Below are 20,274 nucleotides of genomic sequence, written 5' to 3' on the forward strand. Positions count from 1 at the left end.
AGAAAACACTTTTTTTCTTTTACCTACATATTGACAAATAGCAACTGGTATATTTGAGTGGCTATTTTAATAACTTATTATTATTATTATTATTATTATTATTATTAAAAGATTAATTTAAAAAATGTAATTTATATTAATATAAACATGACGATTTTTATTTTTCTATGTATACTTTTATTTAAATCATGAAGATCTGTGTGAGAATATACCACTTTGTTCTATCACAGCACAAAGCTGTATTTAGCCTGTACAGTTAATTTTGTGCTGGATATTATGAATAATATTTTATATTTAAGAAGTAGCCTAAACCAGCCAATTGCACCTGAATTGCTCAAAAAATATTTCAAGTCAAATTTGAAAACTTTTTCAGGCGCTGGCATTGAGTTATGTCTGTTGGATCCCCAAACTGTGTCCGCCTGTGTCATTCAGCCAATGATTGTTAACACTGTATCCTCACCGTCCTGAGTGAATCCCATTTAAAATGTCTCCCGCTCGGCTGGGCTGCAAATCACCCTGTTTACAATCTCACACCAACACTCACATCAATTAACTGGCCATTGATTTTCCCGCCCGGGACATTACAATATTGCAGACCCCTTTTTCCTCTCCCAGCAATTTCAAGTTCGGTGCACGTAATTGCATGGGCTTTTTAACGGCACACACACAGACACGTTTTCCCTATTAATGATCATTTGCTGGGTGATTTTGCTTACATTTCGATTTGGTTTACAATGCCTCATTTTAAGACATTTTAGACATCCATCAATACTACACAATATGTGTGAAATTTAAAAAATATATATACACAGTATTCTTTAAATATTGGGCATAACGCATTGATAAAGCACATCACTCAGAGCCATCAGTAGTAGTTGATTTTCCCCCTGCTCTTTCCTTTTTTCATGAATAAGTAAATAGTAAGGCTATAGTCGAAACTAAAAGATAGCTGACACAAGAGAGGACCAGATCCATCTAGCCTGCAGCCGCTCTTTAAATATTCAGTGAAAAATAATGGCATCCGAGGCATCACCTATAGTAACGTTATTATCTTCATTTCTCAAAATCAGCTCGACTGAGAGCTTCGTTTATCTTTTTCACGTAATAAATCTACTCGACGCAGCGCTCCAGTGGGACCTCTTGCCCTCTTAAAACAGCCCCACTGAAGACACACTCCTGTTACTGCATTATTAAGGGCGATCACAACAATAATAATAATGCTAATAATAATTATATGTGGTTTGTGATTGGTCCATAACTTATTGATATGGTTGATTAAGACATTGTTCTTGGCTTTACAGTTACCAGCAGCATGATATTGCTTAATTATCACTGCCTTTAAAAAAAAACTCGCATCTGTAGGAATTAAAAGGGAAACAAAAGGCCTTCAAATCATCCAACTTTTGATGAGGACATCATGCAGCCACTCGTACTGGTTTTAGAATACAAACAACCCACTGGATGGCGACGATATAAAGACAAACGATTTTTTTTTTTGTAATAGTTAAATGGACATCAACATGAGTGTGATACAGGCATTCGCTAAAAAAAAGAAATGTTTAGGGAAGAAATGAAAAGCTTTATTTATCCCTATTCAGATGAACAGACTTGTCTCCGCTCTCTTTACCACTGATCATCCCGGTGCGCACAAAGCGTTTGGATCTGCTGTGCGCAATCAGAGAGAGGGAGAGGGAGAGAAGGAGGGAGGGAGGGAGGAGGTGGAGGTGAATGGTAGCGTGACTGAATAGCCCGGTGACCAATCAGATCCTCGATGGGCCGGGCTCCACATTTGTCCCAGTGCTGCACGGGCCCTCAAAGTTTGTTTATTCGCGGAATGCAGTGTGTGATGAAAACGTGTTAGTAAGTAACCCCCCTCTCGACTAATAATAATCAAATGAAACTGATTGGGACGTCGGAACACACTGTGGACTTTTGGGAACGCGTACCGGTGCCATTTACGCACGGAACATGTTCGCGCGACGCTGCGTTTTAGCGCACCGGGAGCCTCGATTGCAACTCTTCAGAGAGTAGGTGTCGGTGTACAACACAACAAGAGCTGAATTACAACGACCTTAATGCAAGAGCGAAGGACGGACTACCGAGTTTTAGAGAGAAGAAAGTTGGTTGGTGATCGCGGAGGTTTGAGTTGCGGGCGTCCAGTCGGTCCACATCTACGGGAGGGGAAAAAGGACAAGAGAAACTGTGATCGCTGCTTGATCAATGTGAAAGATTGAAAGATACTGTCGCAGGCATTGACTCGAGACGCTGACATTCCCCTGTAGTAGTCAAGATAAGCTTTGACTTGGCTAACAGAAGGGGTTAAACCGTATCTAAAGGGAGTTTGGAAAACCCAGCCTTTCTTCCCCATACGGATCAACTCATTGGGTGGGAGCTGAGAGAGAGACAAGAGTCCCCAGCAAATCAGGAGCTAATTGATTAAAGAGACTTCATTTGAATAGGAGGGGGGCTGGCGAGGTGCCAATCGCCTTTCAAAGAAGCCCCCCCCGTATGATTAATCGCAGAGCATTATTGATAATCATAACGGGGCACATGCGCGGTGGATTGGCTCTATTTACGTAATTTTTGAGAAGGTTTTGTAGTCATTTTTTTTTATTCTTTGCCTGCTGATGTGCCAGCCAGCATGTCGCGGAGGAAACAAGCGAAGCCGCAACACTTCCAATCCGACCCTCATCTGCCTTTATCGGAGCACAATGGTGAGTCCACGTAACCTATCGCCCCTTTTATCCAAGCACCATGAATATCTCGCTATCTGGGCTGTTTCATCGTGTCTGTAGCAACATCTGACGGTTAAAGTTAATACTCTGAATTGGACTTTTTACTATTGTTTTTGTTTAGTTTCTTTGATAATTCCATTCATCTTGGTGTTGGAAGTCTGAAGCCTACCACTTCGTCAGTATAGCCTAAACGTATTACTCAGGCTTTACTTAAATTCACTTTATTCCAGTTCTAAGAGGAATATGGAACTTTTATATTTTTTCGAAACACTCCACTTTAGGTATTATACAAACTGAACTATAAAGTATAAACATGTTAAATCGGCTGTAATTAGGAAAGTAACCTACATTTTCCTTTAGGTTTACGTGTGTGTGTGTGTGTGTGTGTGTGTGTGTTTAAAGTTTCGAAACTTTTTAGTCTCCACTTAAGCTTTAAATCGTGTTTTTAATCTAAAGTTCAAACTCTCCTGTAATGAGTGTCCGGCTCACTTTAGGTGCTCTCCGGGGCTTCCCTGCGTTTAAGCGGTCCGTCTCGGTGCCTCGACATGGACCACCCTGTCGCTCCGGCACGGACTCCAACTTTTCCTGGGTCCCGGACATAGAAATTCCTCTATCCGCGTGTTGCAGTCCCGCGCTATAAAATCGTACAATGTTTTCCTCCTTTTATGAAAACCAGTGTCAGTTAGTCGTTGCCTGTTTGCACACGAACGTGCTTTATTGCTAAAAAGAAAAGAGGACATACTGCTCTAAAGAGCGCAGATGAACACACAACCTGAAAATATCCCTCGGGTTTACTCATCGTTTACACTTTTTGTTTGTTCAAATAGCAGCATAGAAAAGTGAAGTCTTACTCACTTTGAGACACACATGCACACACACACACACACACACACACACACACACACACACACACACACACACACACACACACACACACACGCTCTCTCGATTTTATTACAAAATAATTGATAGTTTTCTCAACTAAAATCAACATGGATAAATAGGCTTGTTATTTTTTTTACTTTAACGTCTTTAGAAAGCTAAAGATGATCTTTGGCCTGCTGTGAAAAATAGAACTACGATAAATATTTGTTTGCGAAGAGAAATACTCTCTTTTAACGGTGTTGTAATAACGGTACCTAATATGTGAAATCAGTCTGTATAAAGTGGCGTTCGGAACTGGAAATCCAGGACTGTGTATACTGGAGCTCAGAGGTTCAGGGGCCACCCATATCCAGCTGTAGTTAGTTGTCAATTGTTAGATTTTAGTTGAAAACCGAATATAACCCTAAAAGCAAAACTTTAACAAATCCACGGCATGATAAAATTGTAGAATAAGGTTAATAACCGCTGGATTTCGTAACAGGACGTTGCGTTGATACGTGTATTTTTGTTGACCGACTTTTTGATCAAATGACTCATTCACAATAAGAAAATAAGAGTTATTTGTTTTTCTGTATTTTTAAGAAATGTTCTTAATTTAAAATGGAGGCCTATCTTTGCTCTGTCATGCAGTCTGATCGAATTTTACACATGTTCATTATTTTAATTTGTACAAAAAAAATAAGACACGCCAAAAATAAAATAAAAAATACAATGATTAATTATTTTTGGCATTTGCTCATCCTGTTGGATAAGGCCTATGCGTTGAATATATGCCATGTAAATACTTTCATAGACCCATTTTAGTTCTGCCTGAAAAGCATGTGCAGGTAATTTGAAATAAACACTTGCTTCTTTCAGGACAAAGTCGTCTATAGAAGGTATTTGCAGCCCTTTTCACGTGATTTTTAGGAACTTGATGATTAATGCAAAACCTAATTCCCTAGGGCTGTTTTTTTGTGCAGTTTCATTTAAATCTAATAAACTTAGTGAAGAGTTACTTTTGTCACAGACTCTGGCAGGCTGCAGAACACAACATTTCTTAATTATGTCCAATACTATGCCACATGTTAAAAGTGTCTTGTGTGTCTAATTATAAAGGTATGGACATGTTGTCTTTAGGTTTTTGGGGGTATTTAGCTGAGTGCTCATAGCTAATGTGATGTGTCTTCTGCAGAGTTGTGGTAGTCGGAAGTGAAAACAGAAAGTCATTGTATTTGGAGCTGAATATCAGTGATGCTGAGGGCCATAGTTACTGGGAGGTCGGAGTGAGAGCCACAGAGGGTGGGATGTTTAGCTGTTTTAACCTTTGCCAGTGTCCCTCTGTGAGTTCAGGGCCCAGTGTGTTCCTCTCTCGGCCTCGCCATTGACCCTGCTGGTCGGAGCTGCAGGCTGCCCAGCGAGGCCTCGGCTTTTCATTTAAGTGTGTGTGTGTGTGTGTGTGTGTGTGTGTGTGTGTGTGTGTGTGTGTGTGTGTGTGTGTGTGTGTGTGTGTGTGTGTGTGTGTGTGTGTGTGTGTGTGTGTATGTATGTATGAGTGTGTGTGAGTGTAAGGCCTTATCAATGTTGTGGCCATCCCCTTTTGCCCTATCAGAGTGGCCCCCCTTAGAGGGGCGATTGGCCGGGCAGGCCACTTTGCGCTGTTGTTCCCTGCAAACAGAGAGTGCAGTTGCTTGTCATTTTGCCAGTGTTTTTGTGGTGCGAGTCTAGGTGTAGCCAGAAGGACTTGATTTGCCTTTTTCCCTCCCCTTGGGCTTTAAGCATGTCACTGGGGCAGAGCTTCCTAGATTTGAGTCTTGTCCTGGACCACGGCGGCTTTAGAGGAACCCCATCTAGTGTTCAGTGGGATGAGTCCTGAGGGCTGGAGACGATGAGAGCAGAAACCCTCCTGAAGTTACAAGTGTCAAGAGGCTCACAGAGCCCCCCTGCGAAAAAATAATGTAGGATCTCTCGAAGCTCTCTGTCAACTTTTTTGACTGCTCCTTGTTTTCTTGTCTCTCATTTTCTTACTTTGGTCAGTTTCTTTGGGGCTCTGTCCTGTGCTCTTTGTCTCTCCTGACACCCTTTAGCCCTGTGCACTGTTAACATTGTGCTTTTGATAGAGATTCTATGGAAGTTTTACAGACTCCATCTTTACACCGGCTTGACTTTATCTTAACTTTAATTGGAAGTTAATCCTTGCTATTTTGGGAACTAAGCCTAATGCTAGCATCTGTGTTGTTTGCTATACTAGTCCTATGTGGACAGTGGATTTGTACTCATGCATTCATTTAGTTTTGATCCTTTTTTAGCGTAAAGTAAAATATAGTATTGCACAGTTGAACGAGCATATCTGTAGGCGTGCACGCATTTAATTTGATGAAATATGATTCTTATGTTTTGCAGCTGTGGGCGCATTATTATTATTCTCTTCTCCCAAATTCCAAATTTAAGATAGATTTGGTGAAGAGGAGACTGTCCACTTCTGCACTGCACAATTTTGATGAAAGAGTTTTGCTTCAGTTCCTTTTATTAGTGTTTTTTAGTAAAATAGAATACACAAATTATTTTTGTCAGAAGTATCATCTGTTATCTCTTTAATGTTTTCCTTAATTTGATATACTATTTACATAATTATATATAGTTTGTTTATTGTATTTTTTGCATTTGCACGTTTAATGTGTATTATTGCGAATTGTTTGATTTGTAGGATTTTTGAAAATGCACACTACACAAAATGTTAGCATCTTATTTTAATCAAAGAAACACACTTAGGCCCTTTCTAAAGTATGTGTATGAGTCACAAGGTGAATTTATTTAATTTCCGTCCACACCATTGTTTTTCAAATAGTAAATGCATGTATTTTTTCCTTATGATCTGCGTTGACTTTAGTGTGCACACACATATTTAATTTATTAATTAATTTGGCATCTTCCAGAAGTTTGTTAGACAAAAGTTTTTCTTTTTCTTTTTATGGCTTTATTTTTATCCCACTTTGTGTCATGCAATTGGATTTTCTTCACACTAATTTGTGTACAGCCAGCTTTGAGAAAAGAGAAAAGGTGTTTATTTAATCCTTACATTTCTCACACTATGAATCAAACACATTTTTTCTAAATTAGCGCTTGTGCTGTAGGTAGACGGGTGGGTGGAAGGGGGGATTTAACATGAAAAGTTATCATTAAAGTTGAGTCTTCCCTGTTTGCATGGTTTGGTGGTGTGAGGGCCAGGGTTTACTGTCATGGCAACTTTGCGTTATCTGATGTCACTGAGCAGAGAAACATTGAGGGAGATAATCCCTGAATTAAACAGGATCTGCTTTGAGTCGACTGAGATGAGCAGGGCCAGGCTGTGCCGACGATCCCCGCCGCTCCCATGCTGCGCGAACAATGGGAAGGCATCCTGTCTCTCTGTGGGGCAGGGCTGCACTTCTCTGGGTTTCATTTGCAAATGAATTCTTTGCCCTGATGAAAGTGTTGAGGGGCCAGAGCCACAATGAAAGGGATTCATAGAAAAATGCAATTTGTAAATCAACTTGTATGTTAAACAGCAAGATTTTAGTGTGACAAAGAGGGAAAAGAATCAGAAAAGTCTGGAGCACAGCAGTGGCTCTGGGGACAGGGTGTCGTCTTGCCTTTTTCACTCCCTGACTCCTGTTTATCAAAATGGAAAATTCAAAAACACGTTTTTGTGTGCATTTGAAAGACCGTCATTACTTTTGAATTTTAATCTCAATTACAACAGACGTTGCTGTGTGTGTATTGCAAGATCAGTGAACTGGTGTGTCCAGTTCCTCAGTTTTGGCAAGTTTGTTATGCATGCATTCTGATGTACCGCCCTCCACTTAAGTTTTGACCAAGTCATTTATTTAAACAAATAGGTTTTTCCGTTGCTGCTTTCCCAGAATAATTCACTGATGACTGTTTTTTTCTATGGTTGCTAATGTTTTAGGTTCACAGTGTATTTACCAATATGGAGCAAAAGTCGGCTGACATGTTATTCTTTTGCAGACATTTTTGCCATGTCATACAATTTCATATTCATTTTTCTTCAATTTTTTTCCTTTTTTGTTGTACTTGTTGTGGTTAGTGTATGCACGTAACAGCCTAGACGCCCCAGGCTCTGTTGTTCATGTCTCACTGTGACTGCAGCCTGAGTGGATACAAATTAGTTTAGTGACATAGATAACCTGTCCAAGATGCCTATAGTTGGCTGAAAATGAGCAAAGTTGACAGCAAATTGAAAGTCTAATAAGTCCTTCAAATGCTTGATTTGCACCGAGTGGACAAGTAGACTTTGAAGGCCATGGAATATAGGAAATCAATGCCTTTCTATGAAATTTAATTAAGACCCAATGTCCTCACCTCACTCTATTCTATATTTTGATGGATTATCTGGAGAAAATGATTACCTTTGGTTGGGCTGATGAAACCCAGATGTACATCTTCAAAGATCACTTTTAAGCAATATTTGAGTAGTTCCCATTGATTTTGTATCCCCTCTTATCGTGTTTCAGAGGCCACTGCATTGAATAAGGCCTTTTCTCATTCCTGTTGGCTTATTGTTGCCTTTCGATCGTTGTTTTTGTGAACACATCAAGGGGATAAGTGTAAAACTGATTAACTGAAGATTAACAACAATGGAATTTGAGGAGATAAAGCTGCTTCTTCAGCTGCAAAACATTTCTAATCACTAATCCTCTGTTTCCTCTTTTTCAGGGGACACAGAACTTTGCTCAGAGGACCCCCCCTGCAAGGAGTCAGACGCCAACGTCTGTAGCAGATGTTGTGCTGAGTTCTTTGAACTATCAGATCTTGAGGAACACCAGAAGAATTGCACTAAGAATCAGTTAGTTCTGATAGTGAATGAAAACCCTGCCTCCCCCACCGAAACTTTCTCGCCTGGGTCTCCTCCCCATAATTCCGATGACCAGATGAATGACACAGCTAATAACACTGATCAAACAGAGTGCAGTGACCTTTTGGAGACTAACACTCTTGAAAAAGACGAATCCATGGACGTGGATGTTTCCGGAATGAGCAGTGGTCATGAAGAGGAAGGCAGTCATGCAGAGAGCGGGAGCCCCATCAACACAGTCAGCAGCCATGGTGGCAGGGGCAGCTCTGGCCCTGCAGCAGGTACTTCGGCTATCTCTGCCCCTCTACCTCAGCTCAGAAACCTGACTGACCTTGGAAACTTCTCCATGATCAATAGCAATGTCATCATTGAAAATCTGCAGAGCACCAAAGTGGCTGTGGCCCAGTTCTCCCAAGAGGCCCGTAACTCAGGGGGCCCTAGGGTGGCAGTGCCAGCCCTTATGGAGCAACTCCTAGCCCTACAACAGCAGCAGATCCACCAACTGCAGCTTATCGAGCAGATTCGCCACCAGATACTGCTCCTGGCCTCCCAGTCCCCAGAACTGCAGGTGCCCCAAACTTCTGCTCCAGGCACAATGGGGCCTGCTACCACCCCACTGACCACACTCAGCTCACATCTCTCCCAACAGCTGGCTGCAGCCGCAGGCCTAGCGCAGAACCTGGCTAGTCAGTCAGCCAGTATTAACAGCCTAAAGCAGCTGGCTGCAGCGGCACAGCTACCTCAATCCAATCCAAGCAGCAGTGAGACATCTCAGAGCGTTAGCACACTGGGGCCATCAACTGTCAATACCCAGTCATCTGACAAGAGGCCAAGTCATATGAGTAGCCTCCACACTCAGCTCAGCAATTCATCACTTACTAAGTCATCCACGCCAGCATTTGGAATGGGTAGCTTGTTAAGCTCTGCAGTGAATCCCCTTCTACCTCAGCCCCCACCTGGAAACCCTATGTTCTCCAGCTCTCTGCCCAGTGTTGGCACCACCGTAGAGGACCTCAACTCTTTAGCAGCTTTGGCCCAGCAGAGGAAAGGCAAGCCGCCAAATGTCACATCATTTGAACACAAGAGCAGCTCTGACGAGGCTTTCTTCAAGCATAAGTGCAGGTTTTGTGGCAAGGTGTTTGGGAGTGACAGTGCCTTGCAAATTCACCTGCGCTCTCACACTGGCGAGAGACCATACAAGTGTAATATCTGTGGCAATCGCTTCTCCACCCGCGGTAACCTGAAGGTGCATTTCCAGCGTCATAAAGAAAAATACCCACACATCCAGATGAACCCCTACCCTGTTCCTGAGCATTTAGACAACATACCAACAACCACCGGCATTCCATACGGCATGTCTATGCCCCCTGAGAAACCTGTCACCAGCTGGCTGGACAGCAAACCAGTTTTGCCCACACTGACTTCCTCAGTTGGCATGCTGCTGCCACCAACCATGCCGAGCCTGCCACATTTCATCAAAAAGGAAGATCATTCAATAGCCATAACTAGCCCTTCTGCTGCAAAAAGTGTTTTAGGCACTGCTGAGCATTCAGCTAAAAGTAATGATGGAGTGTCTGAAGAGGGTGAAGGTGCAACTCTGCCTACCTCAAATGGGAGAACTGAAGAAGGCAGCCACTCCTCAGTCTTCATGACAAATGTGAGCTCTGCGTCAGAGAGCACTGCTGACTACACAACATCTAACAGCCCGCCCATGATGACCAACCCACTCATGCCTCTTATGTCTGATCAATTTAAGGCTAAGTTCCCCTTTGGAGGCATTCTGGATCCTCTCCAGGGGTCAGAGACCTCTAAACTACAGCAGCTTGTGGAGAACATTGACAGGAAGGTGACAGACCCAAACGAATGTGTCATCTGCCACCGGGTGCTGAGCTGCCAAAGTGCTCTGAAAATGCACTATCGCACTCACACTGGGGAAAGGCCCTTTAAGTGTAAAATCTGTGGCAGGGCGTTTACAACAAAGGGAAATCTTAAGACCCACTACAGCGTCCATAGGGCCATGCCTCCTCTTAGAGTCCAACACTCCTGCCCCATTTGTCAGAAGAAGTTCACAAATGCTGTGGTTCTACAGCAACATATTCGCATGCACATGGGTGGGCACATCCCCAACACCCCTCTGCCAGAGAGTTACCCAGAGTCCATGGTCTCTGACACTGGCTCATTTGAGGAGAGAAACTTTGATGATCTGGACAACTTCTCTGATGACAACATGGAAGGAATGGAGGAGGGCCCTGATAGCAGTGTGCCAGACACACCTAGGTCAGCTGATGCCTCCCATGACAGTGTATGTAACTCCCCAGCCCCCCTTGAAATGGCTAGCCAGGAGGGGCAAGAGAGAAATGGCCGAGATAATGTCTATAATAATGAAACAGAGGAGCTACAAGTCAGCCAAATGAAGGCTATGGTAAATGGCTTAGTTGAGGGGGATTGCTTCACCAATGACTCCTCGTCTCTGGGAGGGGATGTTGAAAGCCAAAGCACCGGGAGTCCAGCTGTGTCAGAATCTACCTCCTCCATTCAGGCGCCATCCCCCACTAGCATGCAGCCACAACCACGCAAATCCCCCAGCCTCGAAGAAAGGCACCAGAGGGCCTTATCCTTGGAGCACACCACTGCAAGCCTCTTGCACTCTCACCCATCCAACATTGGAGCCCTGGACCTGACATCTGTCAATTCCTCAAAAGACCCCTTGGGCATGTTATTCCCCTTCCGGGAACGTAGTATCATCAAGAACACATCCTGTGACATCTGTGGGAAGACCTTTGCTTGTCAGAGTGCCTTGGACATTCACTATCGAAGCCATACCAAAGAACGACCATTTATTTGCACGGCCTGTAACAGGGGTTTCTCCACCAAGGGCAACCTCAAGCAGCACATGCTAACCCATCAAATGAGAGACCTGCCCTCACAGCTCTTTGAGCCGTCAAACACCAGCCTGTCCTCCAGCCCAACCCCTTCCCTACTCTCTGTGGGCTCTCTTAACAAACCAGAGGTCAATGGCTTTCTGCATGGATTCCACCCAGAGAACAAGGACATGCCGTCTGGCTTGGCCACATCATCTGCCTCCACTTCCCCTGTGCTTTCCGCTGCTCCGCCACGCAGGACACCCAAGCAACACTTCTGCAACGCCTGTGGGAAGTGTTTCTCCTCCTCCAGTGCTCTACAGATCCACGAGAGAACCCACACAGGGGAGAAACCCTTTGCCTGCAGTATCTGCGGTCGGGCTTTCACCACCAAAGGAAATCTCAAGGTAAATGTTGAAACATCCAGAAAACGGTTGGTGCCCTTAAAGTTTGTGCATGAGAATGTTTGTGAAAAATGAGTCTCAGAGCTCCTATTTAGTTTCATATGGCGTGTCAGTGCACTCGGCATCAAGAGGTGGTAATGTTGTATAATTAATGAAAGGAGCAGCTCTCTGAGAAAAACTTACCTTAGTGGAAAGGCTGAATCACACAACTAATATGATTATTAGGTAGGAATTCTAGAATGCAATCAGCTAAATGATTCAGGGCACAGAATTAATTATCAGAGGTAATCATTGTGCGTTAGGTCAGTCTGTAGTTTTCCATAACAGACTCTGTGAAAACTGTCACAGGCATAAATCATTGAGAAAGGGATCTTGCTCAATGATCTACAGAAACTGGGGAGAATTATGTGAACTTAATTATGTGAAACGTAGGATAATTATTATTTAGTGCGTCAATCCGTAATCCCAGAGAAGGAATTTGGGATGAATGTTAATTTTTAATTTTGAAAGCTCTGGCTTTTGGTTGAAACTGGTCTTTTTAAAAGATATCTGCATTTTTGTGTTAAAGTTTCTCCAGTAAAGTACACAGAAAAGTCTCTGCACTTTTTTGTAGTAGGTTGTACATAAAATACCTTAAAACACAATTAGTTGAATATATCTTTAAACGATTATGAAGCAGAAAAAAAAGGAAAAAAAATGTATTGTCTTTGTCATGGAAAGGGTATTGCCAGAGGTGAAATGTCACATGCAATACTGGCGATAGCAATGAAACTGGACAGTGCAATTTTACCCCAAGCCCTGTGGTTCCCTTGTGAGATGAGCAAATTAAGGTTTAGATTAAACAGCATGTATCAGTCTTTCCAAAATAAGATGTTTACACCATGCTGGTACCTCTCACAGCATAAGCAACTAACTAACTGCTGCACACAGGGTGTGAAGCTATTTTAATTTGGAGTCGAGCATTATTATTATTTTTTCCATTGCATCATCTCATGTGCAGCTCTTGTGGCCTAGTTTATAAACATCACTAATTGTCATCCCTCTCATTGCTCTGTCTCTCTCTCCCTCCCTTTTGTTCCCCTTTTTTTCTTTCCTCCCTCTCTCTCTCTGTGTAGGTCCACATGGGCACACACATGTGGAACAGCGCTCCCGCCAGACGTGGCCGCAGGCTTTCCGTTGATGGGCCAATGGCCTTCCTGGGTACCAACCCAGTCAAGTTTCCTGAGATCTTCCAGAAGGACATGGCATCAAGGGCAAGCAACGGGGACCCGGCCAGTTTCTGGAACCAGTACGCTGCAGCCTTCTCCAACGGCCTCGCAATGAAGACAAACGAAATCTCTGTCATCCAGAATGGAGGCATCCCACCCATGTCAGGTGGTGTGGGAAATGGGGGTAGCTCTCCCATTGGTGGCCTGACCGGCAGCCTAGACAAGTTACACAGCATGGAACCCAACGCTGCTCTTGCTGGTTTGGAGAAAATGGCCAACACAGAGAACGGGGCCCACTTCCGCTTCACGCGCTTCATAGAGGACAATAAAGAAATTGTCACCAATTAGCGTGTATGTCCTCAGTTGCGCACAGACAGATGAAGATGCCTGAAGGCACACTGTACACATATGTAGTCACACACAGAAGAAGAGAAAGAAAGAGAACAAGACAGGGACAAAATCAACTGAACTGCTTTGCTCGCCATTAAATCTTTACGAACATGAGTGTGAAGACAAGTTGCTTTTTTTGTACAATGTACATGTTATAGTTTTATGGAGCTTATTTATTAGCGATTATAACCTTGCTTGAAACCAAGTGAAAGCATTAACAGTTAGGTTTTTGTTTGTTTTGAAGCCAGAATGGGTATGTATGGGTGCTTAAAAATGTGCTTTTGAAACTTAGACTATCTGGGTAGATAACCTTACCTTGGCATTAAGTTATTTTCTGTCTGTAGTAGCTATAACCGAACTGTCGATGTTCATGTGATGCATTAGCCCTGTTATAAGCAAACAGACTTGCTGTAAATAATGTACACTGATCTTCTGTAGTTGGTCTAACATCTGTGTGTTCATGCCCCCTTCCCCTCATCAAAGCAAAACAATGAAATTCAGGCAAGGGACTAAATGATGTGGTAGTTCCTTTCTTTCAAATTGCTATTTACCTTTATTTTATTTAAAGAAGACAAAACATTGAAGTTTGCTACATGTCAAGGGTTTCTTTAGTGTTAACTTGTTTTGTTGTTACCGTTTCTGTGTATTGTACTTTCTACTTTTTGTTTACTTCCATTTTTTTTTTTTTCTCAATCTTTTTTTTTCGTTGCTCGTATTTTGGTGTTGTTGAAAGCAAGACAGAAGGGAACATTCGGTCTGGCCTATTTCCTGGCTTTTGGAACTGAGACAGCCAATCAAATGAGCAGGATTCTCCTTCAGTTTCTCAGCTGGATTTCCACGTTGCTGCTATGTCCCAGCATCCTCACCGACATCAAGTGCAAAGTTATGTGTTGAAGCTTCTGTAAATACGTTCAGACGTGGAAATACAAACTCCCTCGTAAGAAAATGTACATAGAGCTCACACGAAAGAAGTCCATCACGGCCAGGGGACAAAATGATAGTGTTTTTATAAATATAAATATATATTGGGTTTGACAACCTTCGGACTGTTACATGCACTTTCTTGGAAAGTTGGAAGATCTTTATGGGTCCAGTTTCTCTACACTTTAATACCTACTAACAACTAAGATACTGTAATTCTTTACTCTAATAATCAAATACATCAGTTTTCCAAAAGAAACATTGTGTGTGTGCTTTTATTCCCTCCTTATTTGTCATATCATTGGAAAGATACTAATAATTATTTCCACACATCAAACATTGATTCGTGTGAAAGAAGAGCAGAAATAATAATACAATTAGGCTACTTGTTGTCTTTGAATAATGTGTGGCCCAGGGCCGTCGTGCAGCTTGTCCAACTCTTTTCACTTTTCACTGACTAGCAGTAGAAGCAGACACGGGGGGTTGGATACAGTCATTAATGGTGTGAGCTTCCCTACTCTTTAATTTAAAATGATCACAGTTTTAACCTCATCATTTCCGGTGCCGATGCTTGAAATCGCCAATTAATCGCTAATCCTCCGAATCAAGTAGATTCGAGGCTTTTTACGCAGAAAGGAAAAGGTTCCCTCCTACCATTTATGTATGCACGTTCACCAGATTGTTAAAAAAAAAAAAAAAAAAAAAGGTCTCAGCGGGGACACATTTTATTTTGTCTGGACCCGAAAGTTAAGACACAAACCAGCATTATTAAGGTGTTAGGGATGCAGTCGGCATTTAATAGTGTATGTCTTTCCAGTATTGCTTATCTTTTATTTAAACATACGTTCATTTAATAAGAATGTGACGATCTAATTATTTGCCACAAAGCCTCAAAAGATGTTGTCAAAACGATCACACGGTTATCCGGATAAAGCCTTTGACGGCTTTGAAGGCATTTGCCTTGCCTTTTTTTTTTTTTTTTTATTCAAACCGAAAATGTCCCCCTTTTGTATTTCAACAGCTGCATTTAATTTAACACATCGTTGCACATCCTGCAATACAGGATCTGTTCATTTCTGTCCAGCATCCCCGGCGCTCTCCCCTCCTCTTCACAAAGCCGAAATCCCCAATATTTACGTTTTATATTTCAAGACGTCGAAGCTAAATGATCCTTACCCACAGTGCCTGTTTTCTTTTTAACAGTCACATCTGTTCCCCTGAGCTCTGTTTGTGCAGCACATCGGCTTCCTGAGAGATTCCTTCAAAGGACAGAAAGAAAAATAAAACTGCTCCACATTCTTACTGCTCTGCTAATTATGACAAATACGTTCTTACATTTACAACTTTGAGTTATTCTACTTCTGCGTTTCCTTTGCCTTTTCTTTTATTATTACAAGGCTATTATTATTAATAATAATATTATTGCTGTTGTTATTGTTGTTTTATTATCATTTCCAATGCGTTATTTCTAGTGGTTTATTTTATTATAAATTAAAGTAAAACGTGAAATGAGAAAACAAAAAAATAAAATTCCAACATAAAAGATTCACAAAAGTGCTAAAAACTGCAGTAGTGTTACAGGAATAGTTCAGCCTCGAAGATATAGACATTTGTGTATTGCTGTTTAAATCTTTTTTTTTCTGTTCAATTAACAGGTGAAGCAGAAATATACAGGAGTAAATGCATGCTTTATCTGTGTGTGAGTAGTCCCAATAAGCATGGACTGGGCTCTTCCCTCTCGGTTCCTCGCTTAAGTATCGATTGAGCTGTGCAGTATTACAGAAACACTTGAATCTCAGGTGGCAAGAATGTGTACAATTGATCTCTTCCACTGTGGCTCCCAGCAGTGGCTTTTTGCTCCACAACACAGAGCACCACAGGAAGAGCCGGGCGAACACACTGAAACACAATCGCTACAGACTAAGAGGGGCTGTCCCAGTCTGCCCTGTTCACTGTCACAATTTATTGTAGTGCTGTGAGTCTCATCCACTGCTCTGCAGCTACGCTGACAATGTGCTTTTTGGGAGCAGAGATTATGTACACTATATCTATTATAAACACACTCATAGGAGAGATGAACACGCACTGCATGTCAGCTTCAAACAAACACACTCCTGCCTAGGCTATTTTGATTTATTCTTGACATTTTATCTAATGTGTTTTTATTTTAGTGTTGGTTATTTTTTTTCCCCGTCTGAGCTAAATGGCTTGATGGCCTTTTGCTGCAGTGTCTGGAGAGGATGGGAACCATCAGCAAAGAAACATTACTCTCTTTAGCTGTAAGCCACTCCTGTCCACTTACTGTACACTTGAAGGTTCATTAAAGGCTTGGCCTTCCTAAGTAAGGGCTGTATGCTCAGCTGCCACACTGCAAAAATAAGATCATTTGTTTCCAGTGTAACTTAACTTGTGTTAAGGGAATTATTTTGTACTTATTATTGTGTTGTCTAAATGGTTTTTATGAGTTGGATATTTTATAATGAAACTAAATGGCTTCATGGGTATTTTAAATTTGAAAAAATTCAATTTTCATGGCACACGCCATCCATGTAAGAGCAAACTGGGAAAAGAATAATTTGTTACTCTAACTAAACTAAACTAAATGGCTTAAGAAACAAATATGAGCTTTACAACTGTTTAGATGTGTGTGTGTGTGTGTGTGTGTGTGTGTGTTCCCTCTAGTATGTCAGGAGAAAAGGCAAAAAGAAAAAAAGTAAAAGATTAATGAAACGATTATCAAACTGCTTTTTGACTCATTCAGGAGAATGAAATCTGTTCAACATCTCTTGTTTCTACCCTCCACAGTCCTTCGGTGTGCAGGTCAGGTTGAGATGAAGCAGCACGGAGGCGATCTTGGGAAGATGGGGCCCCCTCCCACATCTTCTGCCTTCTGCTGTCAGCCCTCCTGAGTCGATACAAACCGTAGCCTGGGGCCTGGACTGGACTCCCCACTGAGGTTCTGGCCCACCGCTGGGAGATCAAAGACCCGCAGAGAACAAATGGTGAGCCTCATGTAGCCGGCTGGGGTTCACTTTCCCTGGATGCACCGCTGCACCTGCCCACTCTGTCAATCACACGCAGGTGACAGACCTGCTCAGAGGCCTACTTCCTGCAAAAACACACTTCTCTGGTGTGTTTATGTTGAAAAAAAATCATACTGTAAGTTGAAGCCCTAAAGTGTGAACATGTCATACGGTTGTCACTGATAATTGTTTGGCAGTTTTGTGCTGCCTTTAATTCCCCTAAAATGGCCTGTGTTTGGATTTTATTGTATAAAAAAAGTGATTATTTATTTTGTATAAGCCTCTAATTTGCTTTGTCATTTTCCTCCAGCCATTTCATGCTGGTTTAGTCTTCCTGCGGCTCTCGTCGTGCTTCCTGTGGAAAATGGAGCCTGTCTGCAGCGTGTACACAGCTGGTTGGAAGACAAGACCTCCAGATTGTAAGTACAAACATGGAGCAGGATTTTTTCAGGCCTGTACACTCTCACAGTTATCACAGACGAGCAATCAAAGTCTTCTAGGAAATATCCATCCTGCTCAAAACGAGACAGCTTTTTTTTTCTTCATTCTGCTCCTGTTTGCTCTCCATTGAAGTTGTGCTTTGGTCTTTTGAAATTGTCTTTGCATGGTTTATTTTTATGGCACAGCAATCTGGACACTATCCAAATGTCAATGTCATTTATCTTGCAGTTCATCCGCTCCTTCGCTTTGAGTGGTGAGAAAGAGAGGCACAGGCCCATATTGCGTTTCATGACCTATTGTGTCAAATGAGCACCCAGACAAACAGGTGGGAGCCCTGATGTGAGCTCCTGGTGGACCAGACTCACCAAACTTGAGGCTCCCTGGCCTATTCTTTAATAAGGCACTCAAGCTTGCAGGACGACCACTGTGCTCTGTTTCCCTCATTGTCAGATGGGAACCTTCAGGGATGCTAATGAACATACAGTGAGGGTTTGTCTCACGCACAGTGCTCCCGCTATCTGCGTCTCCCAGTTTATCATCACCACTGAAATTGCAAGCCCGTTTCACTGGGCTTTTACTACAAGAGGGACATTTAGCCCATTGTGATGCTAATTCTTTAAAATTTGATGTCTAAGGTTTGTTCTTTCAGGTCAAGATAGGTTTATGAGACTGGGTCTTTTGTCAGACTACAAGCACCTTTTTTGTAATCACAGAAAACCCTGCAGTCAAGAGTTGTCCTCATTGCCCCGAAAGGCAAATTTAATTTAATGTGCATTTCCATTTTAAGATGAATCACGTTTCCTTGTTTTGTACAGTAGAATGGAGACAGATCGTCTTTCTTTGGTTTTAAAGAACAGCTTCAAGATTAAGTAGGCTGATTGTGGCCCTTTCACCATCAGAATTACGGTCGGTAACCCTAGCCAAGCCTGTCTGCTCTGGGGCTGAAACACACACAGAGTTGGGGACACTCTCTGTTAATGTCATCTCACAGATTCAATTTCCTCATCGCAATCTTACCTCGAGTCCCACAACCTCTGACACATATTCTTATTCTTTCTCACAGTGTCAAAGCATGCTAGTGAGATGGAAAGATATTCCACGGCCGCAGAGATATTGATATCGAGCGTCAGGATGGGGTGTCAGAGCGACTAGGAAGAAGCCCTTCAGCCGCTTGTCAGGTGTGTTTGATTCCATAGGTGCTCTGGAGAGATGTCTTGAGTTTATTGAATTTGTCATTTTCGGCCTGGGAGTGAAAAGGGCACCTGTGTGCTGCCGTAAGCCCCCGCACCAGGACCGCCACCCACATCACACGATGACAGCTGATGTGCAGGGACAACCCTGAAGCTGTTGAAATTTTTTTTTTAAGCAGTCCATCAGCCTGTGCGTACATTATTCATCAGGGAAAAAGCTGAAAGGATATTTACTTTGTCAATTTTCTCATAAAAGCCTCCTCGGGCACAAAAAAAGTCACCCGTGGTTACAGCAAGAAAAACGTAGCTATTTCGGAGGCAGGTTCAGTGCTCTGTCAGCCTCAAATTGAAAACTGTTGTAGTTGTGGATACCGGCCACCCACATCAGTGCTAGATCAAAGCAATGGCCTGCTACAGTGGCTGAATATTCAGTGACGTTATTATAGCGTGATAGGTTCCTCTACTCACGGTCACTTACTGTGGGAAAATGAGGAAGGTCTGATAGAGATTTTGCTCTGTTGTCTTTTATGGGATTTTGGGCTGCTGTACAGTGTATCTAACAGGTTAAAATCACAGTCCTGCCACCCACTCATTTAAATACTCCTCACTTCTTTAGTCAAGGTTGGTTTTCTCATCGGACATCTTGTTGTGGGCGAGAGGGAAATGGTTTCCTCTGTGAAATGTGTAATCAAATGTTAGATAAGAAATACATTAGGTCATGGCAATTCCCACAATGTGCTGCTTGATATGGAGATGTGTGTGCATGTGTGTGCCTGGGTGTATAACTCAATTGCACCACCAGAGTTAGATGTTTAAATCCCACTGGGTCCGCCAGAGCTAAAACTGCATCACTCATCGGATTAAAGCATCCACTAAATGGCATATGTTATGATTACATGATTTCATGCAAGTGTTAGTGTGTGTGTGTGTGTGTGTGTGTGTGTGTGTGTGTGTGTGTGTGTGTGTGTGTTTTTTGTTTTTTGTATAGTGTGCTGTCAGTGCCTTTTTGTACATGCCTTCCTCATGCTCAGTTAAGTTTGTGCCACCTGTGATTAATAAGAGATATCCCAGATCCAGCAGGTTAATGTTTAATCAATCAACTGGGAAAGAAGCCTCTAAACGGCTTCGTTTATTTTTTAACCACGGCATCACATTAAATGCACGGATGTTTTCACGCAGCCAACATTTTTATCAATCAGTGGTGAGAATATTTTACACCAAGCCTATAGGCTTGTTTTCATATCTGGGAAAAGTAAGAAAGTTTTTCAGCTATCAAAAACATAATGTGAAATGAAAGCACAAAATGAAGTAATTTTAAGGGCTAAAATAGCACAGAGCCAGGTCAACATGTACAACAAGTGTCAGTGTAAAATTCCAGCTCA

At 42.3% G+C, this 20,274-nt stretch overlaps 1 protein-coding gene across 2 annotated transcripts; it reads left to right on the forward strand.

Moving 5' to 3' along the window:
• Positions 1 to 1,818: 1,818 nt before the first annotated feature.
• On the forward strand, positions 1,819 to 14,497 carry sall1a (spalt-like transcription factor 1a). 2 transcript variants are annotated; one of them, XM_039795215.1, is made up of 3 exons: positions 1,819 to 2,714; positions 8,316 to 11,722; positions 12,835 to 14,497. In XM_039795215.1, the coding sequence occupies exons 1-3, from the start codon at positions 2,642 to 2,644 to the stop codon at positions 13,273 to 13,275; spliced, it is 3,921 nt and encodes a 1,306-aa protein (XP_039651149.1). In that variant the 5' UTR covers positions 1,819 to 2,641; the 3' UTR covers positions 13,276 to 14,497. The 2 variants fall into 2 exon arrangements, with proteins under 2 accessions (XP_039651149.1, XP_039651150.1); XM_039795216.1 differs by lacking the exon at positions 1,819 to 2,714 and adding an exon at positions 5,376 to 5,557.
• Positions 14,498 to 20,274: the final 5,777 nt, after the last annotated feature.

This window comes from Perca fluviatilis, chromosome 3, assembly GCF_010015445.1.
Source record: "Perca fluviatilis chromosome 3, GENO_Pfluv_1.0, whole genome shotgun sequence".
Taxonomy (NCBI): domain Eukaryota; kingdom Metazoa; phylum Chordata; class Actinopteri; order Perciformes; family Percidae; genus Perca; species Perca fluviatilis.

What these genes read in the sequence shown, in the direction of transcription:
- sall1a (XM_039795215.1), top strand. Translation starts at nt 2,642, where the DNA reads ATGTCGCGGAGGAAACAAGCGAAGCCGCAACACTTCCAATCCGACCCT. An exon ending in GCCTTTATCGGAGCACAATG is followed by an intron (nt 2,715 to 8,315) that starts GTGAGTCCACGT and finishes CCTCTTTTTCAG; the next exon opens with GGGACACAGAACTTTGCTCA. An exon ending in CCACCAAAGGAAATCTCAAG is followed by an intron (nt 11,723 to 12,834) that starts GTAAATGTTGAA and finishes CTCTCTGTGTAG; the next exon opens with GTCCACATGGGCACACACAT.